This window comes from Spermophilus citellus, assembly GCF_964194105.1.
Source record: "Spermophilus citellus genome assembly, chromosome: 1".
Classification (NCBI taxonomy): Eukaryota; Metazoa; Chordata; class Mammalia; order Rodentia; family Sciuridae; genus Spermophilus; species Spermophilus citellus.
Window position 1 is genome coordinate 138,546,451 of NC_138182.1, and position 13,463 is coordinate 138,559,913.

Genomic DNA, 13,463 nt, shown 5'->3' on the forward strand with positions numbered 1-13,463 from the left:
TTGCACATTTCAGGAGGAATTTATTTCATGCCTGGTGAATTTAGAATCATGGGCTTGGTTGGGCCTCATACAGGTGATTATGGTAATTTAGAGAGAAAGTACCAAGCCATTTCTGTCACAAGGCCATTCCAGCTTGAAAATAATAGTGCCTCCTCTTATTTATAGAGTGCTGAATACTTTCCAAAGTGCTTTCCCATCTATTATCTCATTTGATCCTTACAAATGAGGTCAGAGATATAGGTGGTGTCTCTGTTGCGGGGTTCTCAAAAAGAGCTGCACCCTCTCTGGGCTTTAATTCTCTATTGATGAAGGAAGGGACTGTTCTCTTCTCTCTCTCTCTCTCTCTCTCTCTCTCTCTCTCTCTCTCTCTCTCTATCTATATTTACATATTTATCTATTATATATATGTGTGTGTGTATTTATATATATAAATAATTTTTTAGTCAAATGCTGTTCTAGCTGCTTCCAGTGCTAACACCTAAGACAGACTTTCTCATCTCCAGATTCCGGGACCACCTGTATCTGCACCCCAGACTGCTGGTTATGAAGCAGAGGCCTGGGCTCCATCTATACTGAGAACCTGGGAATCTGCCTGTGACACACACTTCCTGGGTGATTCTTTTTTTTGGGGGGGTGTACCAGGGATTGAACTCAGGAGCACTCAACCATTGAGACACATCCCCAGCCCTATTTTGCATTTTATTTAGAGACAGGGACTCACAGAATTGTTTAGTGCTTCACCATTGCTGAGGCTGGCTTTGAACTCACGATCCTCCTATCTCAGCCTCCAGAGCTGATGGGATTACAGGCATGCACCACTGTGCCAGGCCTCCTGGGTGATTCTTAAACACATCAGTTTAAGACCTCCTGCTCTAGTATTTTTAATAAATTAGCTCTGAGATTATTGTTATATGAAATATACATAGTCCTGACTCTGAAAAAATATAAAATTCTGCTGACTGGGAAGAAAACAGTCTAGTGTTGGTTGAGTCTATCTGATCATCCAGATAATAACAGCCTCTCAAGGATATAATTAGTGCCCTCAAAATTGGAATATGACTGTTTAATAATTTAAGTGAGATCATTAGGATTAATGAATAGTGGTTGAAATTAAATGTGGGACTGTAAATCCACACAGGCCTATTGCAGTGGAACAATGATTTACAACAAGGCGTTCAGGAAACCAGGGGTCTGGCTGAGGCTGAAGGCACCTTATCTCCTCCTATATGAGCCATGTGTTTTTGCACAAATGATGATGCAGGGTACAGGATCCCAGGGTATCACCATCCACATAGGCCACAAGGCACACACAGTGGCCTGCCATGCCTGTGACCCAGTGTTTTCTTCCCTTTCTTTTCTTTTTTTTTTTGCAATGCTGGGGATCCAAACCAGACCCTTGCACATGCTCGGCAAGTGCTCTGCCACTCAACTACATCCCCTTCCCTAATCTCACCAAAATAATGTGGAGCATCTGTTAGGAACGCAGATGCTGGGACCCACTGAGTCAGAATTGCTGTGGGTGGGTTCTGGTAACCTTGCCAGCTCCTGCAAGGTCCTGGTCCTGGACAAGCTCCTCAGTCGATGACGATATGCAGAAGAGCCACTGCTTGAATCCATCAGGAGGTGGAGACTGATGGGGACACATTCCAGGTTAGCACCTCTGAGGTCACTTGCTTTTGGCCACCAAATTGAACGTTCTCAGGGTTTTTTCTTTCTATGGAAACCTGCAGCCTCTTCTATGTCCTTATTGTGCTTTTCAGCTCATTAAAGCAATTTCACTCTCTAGTTTCATCTAATCCCTGTAATGAGACCTTGAGGTGGACGGGGTAGCTCCACGTTCCCGTTAGTAGTAATAAAAAGGAGCACCATTATTAACAGCAGCATCATTAACAATAATCATTCCCTGAATGCTGACCTGGTGCCAGGCCCTGTCACAACACATTATCTCACATAATCCTCACCCAGCACATGAAAGGAAGCCAGCAGCAATGGCTTTTGGGCTGGAAGAAAAGCAACTCTGACTGATTTACAAGAGAAGAGAAGGTAGAGCTTTTGGGATGGGGTAGACGAAGTCTGGCCTGAAGCACATCTGGATTCAGGCTGAACCCAGGTGGCATGATGAGAAGCAGGCGCGAGTGAGGATTCAGCAACCTGACTGTGTGCCTCATCTTGCCATGGGGCTGTGGGAGCAGACCTGGTTCTGTGTCCACTATAAAGAAAATGTACTTGGAGCCACCTCTGCTCAGGAAGGAGGGCTGTTTTCAGGTCTGCGTTGGAGCTGTCTTATGGCAGGGGGAACGTGTTGACTGGGAGAGGTCAGGCTGGTTCTCCTGTCTGGTTAGAACAGATTTGCTGGCTGTTGGTGGAGCTTCAGGAAGCATCTGTTAGCCTGAGTTCTCCATGATCAGAGGCTGGAGTGTAGTTATTACTGAGAACATTCTAGACCACATTCTGTCAGCATCTAGGGGGAAAAAATATCTGCTCTTGAAAAGACTGGGCTGAAAGCAGAGCTTTCTAATTCCACCTGTTTTCACCCTCATTGCAGATTATTAGCAATGACCAACAAATCCCATTCATTAGTGGGCCCAGGAGTGGAGAACCAATAATAGACAATGGGAAGTTATTAGTTATCTTGAAGTTCCTGGTTGCTTACAAATAATATGGGCATCTCAGGAGGTCTGTATTTAAATAAAATTTTATTTATTTGCAAACAATTAAGTTTAAAAAATCATTCTAAGAGGAATGAGCAGTTTGGACTTTTAGAAGGAACTTAGTGTTCACAAGGATCCCCAGAGGTTAGAAAAAGCAATGCACATCTGTTAATACTTTATGGGAACCAACATCACTAAATCTCTAAGAGGGAGGGATATTACTGTGGCTTTTACACATGCCTATATCTCTATTCTACATAATGCTGCAAAAATTACATTTTCATAAGATTTGTCAATTTGAGGTAGTAAAACATGAGAAAAATATAGAAAAGAGAAATGAAACTTTCAACACCCATGAATGCTAATCGATTTACAGCGCTGCAATTTGCTTCTTTAAAAAAACTTTTGGAACGGGCGATGTGTAAAATGTGTGGATTTGGCCTCCCTGATCTTCAGAAATGTCAAGCATTGCTTATTTTTGGCCATGAATACTTGCAGCATTTTAGGCCTCCAATGTTAACAGCTCTGAAGGGGCTTCTGGATTCAAGTCAAACCAAAATTGGCCCTGACGTCAGGTTTCTGGAGTCTTTTAAGGTGTGCTTGAATGTTTTAGGGGCTGGAAGTTCTGCAGGACAAGTGGGGTGGATCCCTGAAGTCCCTCTGTTGGCAACTGGTTCACCTGGAAGCTTCTATGGGTTTGATGTTGGGCTGTAGGTTAGAGCATGTGCCTAGTTTTAAGCCAATGTACTTCAGTAATCTGTTAGAACAGATGCTATAGAGAATTCAGCTAATATTTGAAATTAATGAGACTAGGAAAACATCTATTAGATATATGGACATGGATCAAATATCATGATTGAATATTTCATATCTTTACCTAAGAGTTTTTGCTATTGTTGTTTTATTTAGGAGAGGGGAGGGAGTTTTGTTATACCCTGGTTTGAACTCTTTTAAATATGAATTTTCCCTTTAGGCAAGTATTAGCTATTTAGAGTCTTCCTGTAAAATTAGAGGTAAGGTGTTGAAGTTGCTTGCAACAGTACGTGGCACGGGACAAGTGCCACACAGGTGCTAGGAAGCATTACTATTATTGCTATTATCGCTTATTTCCCTCTGTGAGGCTGACAAAATCACAACCCCCGGCTCCCCACTTACTGAGCTAAAAGTGAATGACACGGACTAGCACCTGGGGGGCTTGTGCTGGACCAAGGTAGATATTAAGGAGCCTTTTACTTTCATTTCAGTCTTAAATCTCATCATCTTTTAGACCCTGGGTAAATAACAATGCACGTCAGACCTTGGCTGGCGGAAAGGCCCAGGGGCTTTCTGAAGACAGACTGGATGCAAGGGGGCAGTTTTACTGCCCTCTCCCTGGGGACCTTATTCCGAGGACCTCCAATGCCATGCTACGTTGGGTTTTGCTTCCCCTCATCATGCTTTGAGGGAAACACTAAAACATTGGGAAAGGTTAGACTTTAACCCTCAGAAGAAAATCAGGAGAATATCCACGATTTAGCAGTTTCCCCTGTGCCAAGTTTTTAAAATGTAGCAGGTTTAGCTGCTGCATTAGGAGTGTCACCTTTCTGAAAATATATAACACAGCTATTTTCCACTACAGAAACGATTCTTTCCCAAACATCACAGCTTTTGATGCTTCAGATGCAATCCAAGCTACTTATTTGATTTTTTTGCTCTCACAGTAAATCATTTATACAGTGCTCAATTCACAAAATCCTACCTTTTTAAAAGATGCACAAAATATCCCATCAATTTATTGACTCCAGCTTCCTGTGTTCCTGCCAGCTATCCACCAAAAGGTTTATAGATTTCCTTCATTACTAACTAATTGATATTCTGTAAGAGCTTTAATCTTCTTAGCGGTTCTCTCCTTTGGAGTCCGAGGAAGAAGTGTTGTGGATGTCAAAATATTAAAGGAGAAGAGAATAGAGAAGGCCTGTTGATTTTCTTAATGGCAACATGCCCCAGAGATTGATACTTAGGATCAAGATTCTCAATATTACACAACTAATAGCCGGGAAGACCAATCCCTCCTATCGAATGTGGTTATCACCCAGGAGGAGACTATTTTCAGCATCGTTTTGACACCTACCAACAATCTCTCTCAGTTTTACCATCCATAAGGTAGAACTTCTTCCCCTGCTTTCATGTGTGTGAACAGGGAACCCTGTTTCATGTCAAGGTGGCCTGGTGGGTGAGGCTGGGCAGGCTGAAGCACATGGGTCACTGTAGCATGCATGTTGGCAGAAGGTCTGCCCTGCCTGGGCCCTGGCTTCTGGGGGCTAGGCCTGTCCCTTAGTCAGTCAGTTCAGGAGAAGGTGGTAGGAAGAGACCCAGGCTGGGTTCTCTGTACTGGCCTCTGCTACAACACTCCTGATACTCTGGCCTCATTTGTCTTCTGCCTCCATTTTGATTTTTGACTTGGGGAAGACGAGGTGTGGTAGTCATTTCACAATGCAAAGGGAAATGACTGAAGAAAGTTTAGTGAAGGAAACCAGATACAAAATTATGTCTGATTGTGTGTCTATTATATAAGGGTACTAGGGTACTATGAAAAGGGACTGAATTCAGATCACTCTGTGGAGTATTATCTAGCTATTAAAACCAAATTAGTACAAAAGTACTTTGGATTAGACCAAGAAGAATAAAGGGAAGGGAGGAGGAATGGGAATAGGAAAGAGAGTAGAATAGGACATTACTTTCATATATGTATATATGACTACACGACCAATGTAATTCTATATCATACAACCAGAAGAATGAGAAGTTATACTCCATATATATATATGCTATACCAAGCTACATTCTACTGTCATGTATAACTAACAACAACAACAAACCAAATGAGTTAGATCTGTTTTCTATTATTGACCTAAAGGACTTCTGTGACACACACACAGGAGTTGTAGAATAATGTGTGAAGTAATGTGTAGAGTATGACCCTATTAAAATAGAGAGAGAGAGAGAGAGAGAGAGAGAGAGAGAGAGAGAGAGAGAGAGAGAGAGGAAGATTAGGAATGAATGAATGTTCTAGAATCAGATTTCATGGTTTTAAATCAAAGCTCTGCCTCTTAGAGCCAAGTACCCATCAGCAACCTAACTTCTCTGTGTCTCAGTTTTATCATCAGTAAAAAATTTGACAGTAAAAATAAAAGAGATCATTGGGACCAGTGGTTTCCACCCTGGCTATGACAGCCTTCCATGAGCTGTGATGATGAATGAGCAGATGCTCTAAGCACATAATAGAAGTTCAATAAATGTGAGCTCCTACTATTACAGGGTGTTACAGATTAGCAATTGTGCAGGATGGTCTGGAAGGTATAGACTGCCATCATTAGTTACCTCAGTTGGGATGATACTGTAGGGGAACTAGGAGGGCATGACTAGGAAAACAAAAATGAAAAAAAAAAACAACAGGAAATGAAACAAACTTTGCAAGTTACAGAAAGGAGCATAAGACAAGATGCTTTGTATCATATGTCAGTAGGAAATTCAAATTAAAATAATTAGATACTACTATATATCTATTAGAACAGCAATAATCCCAGACACTAACACTGCCAAATGCTGGATGAGGATGTGGAACAACTGGAACTTTCATTCATTGCTGGTGGGGATGCAAAATGGTACAGGCACTTTGGAACACAGTTTGGTGGTTTCTTATAAAAGTAAACATACTAACATCACAGCTTTTGATGCTTCAAATGCAATCCAAGCTACTGTTACCATTTAATCTGCAGTTACACTCTTGGGCATTTACCTCAGGGAACTGAAAACTTATGTTTACCCAAAAACCTGTACACAAATATTTATAGTAGCTTTGTTAATAATTGCCTCAAATTGGGAGCAATCACGGTATTCTTTAGTAGGTGAATGGATAAACATGGGACATCTAGACCATGGGATATTAGTGCTAAAATGAAATGAGCTTTCAAGCCAGGCAAGACACAGATGAAACTTAAGTGTCCATTACCAGTGAAAGAAGCCAATCTGAAAAGCAAACATGCTGCACAAATCTTAATACAATCTGGAAAAACAGTAAAACTACAGAGATAGTAAAAAATCCAGGGGTTGCCAGGGATCAGGGGAGGGAAGGCTGAATAGGTGGATCACGAAGGGTTTTTAGGGGAGAGCAACTGTTTTGTATATTATCATGGTGAATACCCATAGAATGCGCAACACCAAGAGTGAATCCTAATAAAACTATGAACTTTAGGGGTTAATGAGGTGTTGATGTAGGTCCCTCAATTGTAACATATGTACCACTCTGGTATGGGGTCTTTGATGAGGGCAGTCTATGTTTTTTTGGGGGGGTGTTGAGGGGTATATGAAAGCTTTTTGTACTTTCAGCTCAGCTTTGCTATAAACCTAAACTGCCTTAAAAATGAATTCCTTTAAAAAATGGGGTGGTGGCATCTAACTATTTAAATATCATAGTAATGGCTCCAGGTGGTGAGGTCATGGGTGGCTCTGTCTGTACTTCCTCTCAGCCTGAATTTGTGTTGTCTCTCTGCTTGGAATATTCTCCCCTTCCCTTTCTCAGGAGTAATATGTCTCCCTTCAGATTCAGCTTAGTCACCTCTTCTCTGGGAAGTCTCCCCCATCACCTCTGCTCCATAGTACCTGGACCCCACCAGGCAGCAGGCATTCCATGGTCTTATAATTGTCCCTTACCTTGTCTCTCTCCCCAGCTGGAGGGAAGCCTTTGAGGGAAGCCTATCTTATGGTTTTATTTTATTTTATTGTTATTATTAGTAGTAGAAGTACCAGGGATTGAGCCCAGGGCACTCTACCACTGAGCCATATCCCCAGCCTTTTAAACTTTTTTTTTTTTTTTTTTTTTTTTTTTTTTTTTTTTTTTTTTAAGAGACTGGGTTTTGCTAAGTTACTTAGGGTCTTGCTAAGTTGCTGAGGCTGTCTTTGATTTTGTGATCCTCCTGCCTCAGCCTCCCAAACTGCTGGGATTACATGCACACTATGCCTGGCTAGGAGCCTATTTTATACCCCTGTATCCCCAGGACCCAGTACAGCACTTAACAAGAGAGTCATTTCATGAATATTGTTGAACATATAAATATGAATTTTTTTTTTGATAAATCAAGACAAATCTGAGCAGTACAAAACTTGAAAAAGGTGAAAGATCCCAACTGATAAAATGGAAGTGGGGGATGGCATTCCAATAGTCGTGCTGGAAGCAAACTAAGGCTGCGGGAGAGGTGGCGAGAAGTGAGACCTAGATGCTTTCTGGGCATTGTCCAGGGCGGGACTGTGAAATGTAAAGCAGGACAGGATACAGTGGGCTTCCGTAGTGTGCTCCCATGACCTGTGTGGTGTGACAGTGCAGTCATGGCAAAGAGCCATGACAGGGAAGGGGACCACGAGAGTTGACAGGCTGGCAATGCTCACTCCAGCACCAATCACTCCTATGACCTCTCAGCAGCCCGGCAGACACCCCCTTGAGAACTTCCTGTGGGGAACCTTCCCTGGGTACCTTTTTGTTTGTCTGTGTGTAGATGGGGACAGAGTCATAGAAAGTGCCATCAAAGAGATCCGTACCACAGCTTCCCACCTCTGAACCTCATCAACCCAGACAGTCCGCACTCACCCAGAAACAACCCTTTCCATGACCACATAGCCCATCTTTCTGGAAAACCAATCCTGTTCAACAGGGGGGGGGGGGAGCAGAAGAATAAAAGGAACAATCAAAAAAATCTCTCTTGCTTTTCCTAATAGAAATTGGCCACCTGGGCAAGGTAAGCTGGCCTTTGCCCTTCCTGTGTCTCCCACCAGTGCAAAATCACCTGAAAGTCCTCCTAATCCCAAGCAGAGCTTATACATTCGATGAGCTTTTGGAGACCCCTGGAAAACTCTGGAGTATGCTATTTGCAAAGCTGGCCAGGGTTACCCTGGTGCCAGAGCTTGCCTCCACTCTGGTCTCTGATGCTGCCTGTGCAAAGCTCTGGATCTTATTTCAAGAATTCATCTGTTCCAATTTTGTCTTCTGCCTAGGTCTCGACCCTCGGCTGAATTATAATTACTTGCCCTGGGGATGCTGGGGGAGACTCATTTAGGAGGAAAATGCCTTCCACTGGGCAGCACCAATCTAGCCTGTAGTTAGCATCTATGAATTTCAACTCAGTGCGGCCTTTGCTAACGGGGCCCAGAGAAATCCGTCTTTCATGATGGCCCATATTTGCTGTACTTTAGACAGGCCTCTCCATAATTCTGAAATCGTTTCTCCCAAATCTCATTTTTAAAACAATCACTGCTGAGTAAGTTTTCTTCCAGAGCCGCCTTGAGAATTCCATCTTGGAACAAGAATAATGATTACTTTTCTGAAAAATGCAGGTCGCAAAATCTGAGCGCTGATGTGCAGGACCGAGGGGTGTGAGATAGAGGGTTCTCTGCTGAATCCAGGCCTGATTTCTGGAAGAGGGCAGTGGTCAGGGGCTTCGGTTCTCTTCTCATCTATGAAATGGGCCCGTGCTTGTTCTCCTCTCTAGGAGAGGAGGTGTGTGAATGGCACCACATTGAATTCATATTTTTGTGCTCTGGAGAAACAGAGGCATGGGGAGAATGTCATCTTTAGGACATGCATTTTTTTTCCCTCGGGCAAGTTTGTACAGTCTTTTGGGGGGAGGGCTGTGTTGTTATCTTTACAACCAAGCAGGCTGTCAATGAAAATGGAATGTTAGCGGTACAAACAATTAGAATCCTGAACTGGCTGCAGCCAATAATGAGCTTGTTTTAGCAAGAAGTCAGCTCTTCAATCCAATGGGAAAGTAGTTTACTGAGACGTGTCCTTGGGAACAGGAAGGAGCAATACCCTTCTACAGATGGGTCACCTAACCTCTGAGAGGAGGAGGGCTGCACTAGGAGCCCAGGGACAAGTTCTTGTCCTTCCTCTGCAACCAGCTAGCTGTGTGATCTTATTTCCGTCTGTCTACTGTTCCAGGCGTCAGGTTTCCCATCTGAAAAACAGGCAGGTTGAGTTCCATATGTGGCTTTACTCATATTTAAGCAGTAGAGCTCCTCCCAGGGAATACTTTTTTCATATAGCAAATAAGACCAGGCCAGGAGAGGCACCTGGACACACCTGTGCCTGTGAGGTTTGCCACCCCACCACAGCGCTCCCTGAGACACCTGGGATCTCTGCTGCTCTAATGAGCAGAGCGGAAGCCACCCGCATAGAGGGTATTGAAACTCTTTTCTAACTGGTTAAGGAGTAGTGCTTGTTTCTAATCTGGAAGATGCCCTGGGGTGCTGAATGGGGTGTTGCTTAGTGCTGGGGTCCATCAGGGCAGCCAGTGCTTCAGAAAAACAGCTATCAGGAAGCAGAGGGGGCCTGAAGCTTGAAGATGCGGGCGGCACCAGTCACTATAGGAACGGCCACGCTGCAGAAGCCTGTCACTGGTGATGGTTTTCTGTGTTGGCTACAGCTGCCATCTTCCCTCTCCTCCCCTCGTTTATTCCCTAAGGCACACGTGTTTGTTAGTCATCTACTTCTAGACCAGCGACAGTCTGGAGGGACCTCTGTAAGAGGTACCCCGAGAGCTGCGTCATCATAAGGGAGAACCGCCTCCCGAGATGGGCGGGGCCTAGCCAGGACTGTCCAAGGGGCCAGCGTCAAAGTGGCGGAGCAGAGGTGCCCAGGCAGAGGCGCGGCGCATGTGGATCCAGGGCGGGATGGAGCTTGGCCTGCTCCGGGAGGAGGCAGCCACCCCCAGCAGAGGCTCAGCGGGGCCCCGAGGATCGGAGCTGTTCACACTGCAGAAAATCAGCGCATCGCTTGAGCCATGATCCCTCGTACCTTCTCCTGTGCACTGCCAGGCACTGAATGCCTGGCCTGTGGGTGGGGGCGCAGACCTCCAGGCTGCCGCAGAGCTTGGCCGTTGGCGTCCATGGGCGCTCAGCGTGTGTGATTCTAGGCATGTGGCGAAACCCCACACTGAGACTGGGGTCCCAACACCTGAGACTGGGGTCCCAAAGCCTCCCCAGGGTGGTTGTCAAGAACAAGTCAGATACAGTATAGGCCTGGCACATCCAAATGGTCCCCTAAATGGTGGCTACTATTAGGGTGAAGAGACAGGGGCATGATTTAGTGGAAGGTGGAAGGTGAGCGACAGCCCATTTCTTTAGTGCTTCACAATTTACAAACACATTCACCCTCAGGAAGGGGAGACTGTGCCTTATCTCCATGTTTGTGCACTCTTCTCTGGCACTCCTGCAAACCAGCCACAAATCATCCCAGCAATAGGATCGTAGCAAGCTTAATGTTTATATTCTTAATGTTTACTCTGTGCCAGGCACTTTATATCTCTAACTCATGTAGCAGCCACAGCCTCTAAGAGTAGTCGGCACTACTGCAGTTCACCTTACAGACTAGGAAACAGGAGCACAGAGAGGTTAGGTGCCTGGGTTAAGGCTGCAGAGCTAGTAGGTGGGAGGAACAGGATCTGAGACATAACTATTGCCAGGCCCTCTGCTAAAAACTGAGGTGAGGAAGGCACACTCCCATCCAGGGGCTCACTGACAGCAATAGGTGGACACAGTGGATGGTCTAGTTGGGGAGACACACGACAAACCAATGATCTACACAGGTAAAGATTTTAATTCTACTGTGATGGAGTTAAAAGTCAGGAGTGCCATGAGAAAGAGTGTGTGTCTAGAGCCAGGGCAGACTTTACAGCCTGGTAAGTACCGGGCTGTGTGTGTGTGAGACTACAGAGACCCTGGGCTAGGCATGAAATCAAGAGTTGTATTAAAATGGGGCTCGGGCAGGTGAGCTGCCCCTGAAACTGTCAACTGTGATCATGCTCAACCACCCCGTGCGGCTTATTAGTGCCTCTGTGAGGCATGAGCAGAGGAAGGAGAGTCTCTAGGCTCCACCGTAGCTGTCAAGGTCTTGGTGCAAAGACCAAGCTGGAGCTTGTCAGCTGGAGGGTGGTTTTTTTAGGATCTCATCTTTGGTACCACATGTGTCCCCCAAATCCCAAACTAAAAGATATTCCACAGGGAGTGTCACAACCAAGAGCTCTGCATGTGTTTAAGTCATGTGCTTGGGGCCAGACTGACATGGCTCCATCGCCAAGTTACCTTCTAAGATCCATGTGACCAAGTTTAAGTCACTTATCCTCCCTGGGCCTATTTTCTGTAAAGTGGCAGAGCAAGGGCTACAGGGGACTTGACTTAACATCTCTGTCCCACTTCTCCCTCCCCTACCTCTACTGCAGAGACCAAAACACAAAACACTCATGTTCTCAGTCACCCACGCAGATGGAGACCACCAGACGTCAGGATTCTGGCCAAAAGTCTTCCGGGAGACTTTCCTGAATAAGAAGACAAAACGTGTATCCTTTGCCCTTTCTCCTTCTCCTGCCTGAAAGGCAGAGCTTTCAGAGGTTCAGCAGCCCATTTTGTGACCATGAGAATGAGGAAGCAAGAAGAGAGAAAAGGCCTGGTTCTTTTAGAGCAGGCTCAAACAGCCAGTTGAAGAGTCCTGAATCTCTTAGTATGAAAAAGATACAAAAGTGAATGGATCTTTCACTTGTTTGAGCTATTGTTAATCAAAGTTCTGTTCTTTGCAGTTTTGTGCATTTCTAAACTGATATTAAGGGGATAAAGATAGGATCCATTTGATAGGTCATTATGAGGACTAAATGAGATAATTTGTATACGGTGCAAAGTCCCTGGCACGGCGAGTAGTAAACATTCAAAAGTAGTCGCCCATACACTAGAGAAGGGAAACCATGCCAGCCCTTTTGTGAGTCGCTGGGGGGAGTGTGGGAAGCCGAGGCTGGGGGAGGCAGGTCCTACCTCGGTCACTGAAGTCATCAACCAGCACGATCTCTGCCACCAGCTCCGGGGGTGAGCGGTTCAACACGCTGTGGACGGTGCGGAGGAGAGAGGACCAGCCCTCGTTGTGGAAGGGGATGATGATGCTGGTGTTGGGGAGCCTCTCCAGGTAGCGTTTGCTGTTGCAGCTGGAAGGAGACACAGGAGAGGCAAAGGACTGGGTCAGCTCTCATCTTGCCAAGAGAACTCAGGCCTGAGCTTGGGCTTCTGCAAACCCTGCTGCCTCTCCAGCTGTCAGGGAATGAGCACCAGCTGGAAAGACTGCGGCCACTGTGGAACCCTCTTCAGCTTAGATCCAAAGTCCTGCCACCACTCCTGGCCCACACAGCATAGGGATGTGGATCACAGACACCTGGCTTTGTGTGAGTCTTGATTCTCTGTGGAGGTGAGTCCTCAGTAATGCCCTGGCCCCTTTCCCTACCTTGGATTTGTGATTTATAACAACAAGTATGTACGTTTTGGTTCGTGTTCCTGGTTACTGGCACAGAGCTTCTAAAACCCTTGCAATGTCCTGAGCAATAGAGGTGATAGGAGAATCTTCCTTGTTTTTTCCAAGAATCTTTCTTGTTTTTTGACCCCAGTTCCTGACGCAGAGTTCCTAACTCCCTTGGAATTTCCTGGGTCATGGGGGCAGCTTTTGATCTAATGATGCAACTCTTAATGGGCTCCAGGAGGGGGCTAGTCACTAGAATGATCACACCTTGTTGGGAGCAATGACTAAATTGTGATTCTTGAGCTGTCCTGCAAACAGAGGCAATGCCTCTCCTTGGAACTTTCAGTGTGAAGGTGATGATTAAAGATAGCCCAGTTGCTATAGTGACGCCCTGTTCAATAGGAGGTTCTGTGCCAGCCAAGTTCTTGACCTTGAGGTTCAGACACCAGCTGCCCAGGGATGGAAAGTTATGATAGTCATTATTGGGTTGCTCATACCCATGACCT

The 13,463-nt window shown here is 45.2% G+C and overlaps 1 protein-coding gene across 5 annotated transcripts in view; it reads right to left on the minus strand.

Moving 5' to 3' along the window:
• Positions 1-13,463, minus strand: part of GALNT10 (polypeptide N-acetylgalactosaminyltransferase 10) — a 243,882-nt gene that overhangs the window by 93,022 nt on the left and 137,397 nt on the right. For all 5 annotated transcript variants that reach the window (XM_081303996.1, XM_081303994.1, XM_081303995.1 and 2 more), the window contains one exon: positions 12,486-12,652. In XM_081303996.1, the coding sequence (XP_081160122.1) occupies positions 12,486-12,652 (167 nt within the window). The remainder of the gene's footprint in view (positions 1-12,485; positions 12,653-13,463) is intronic.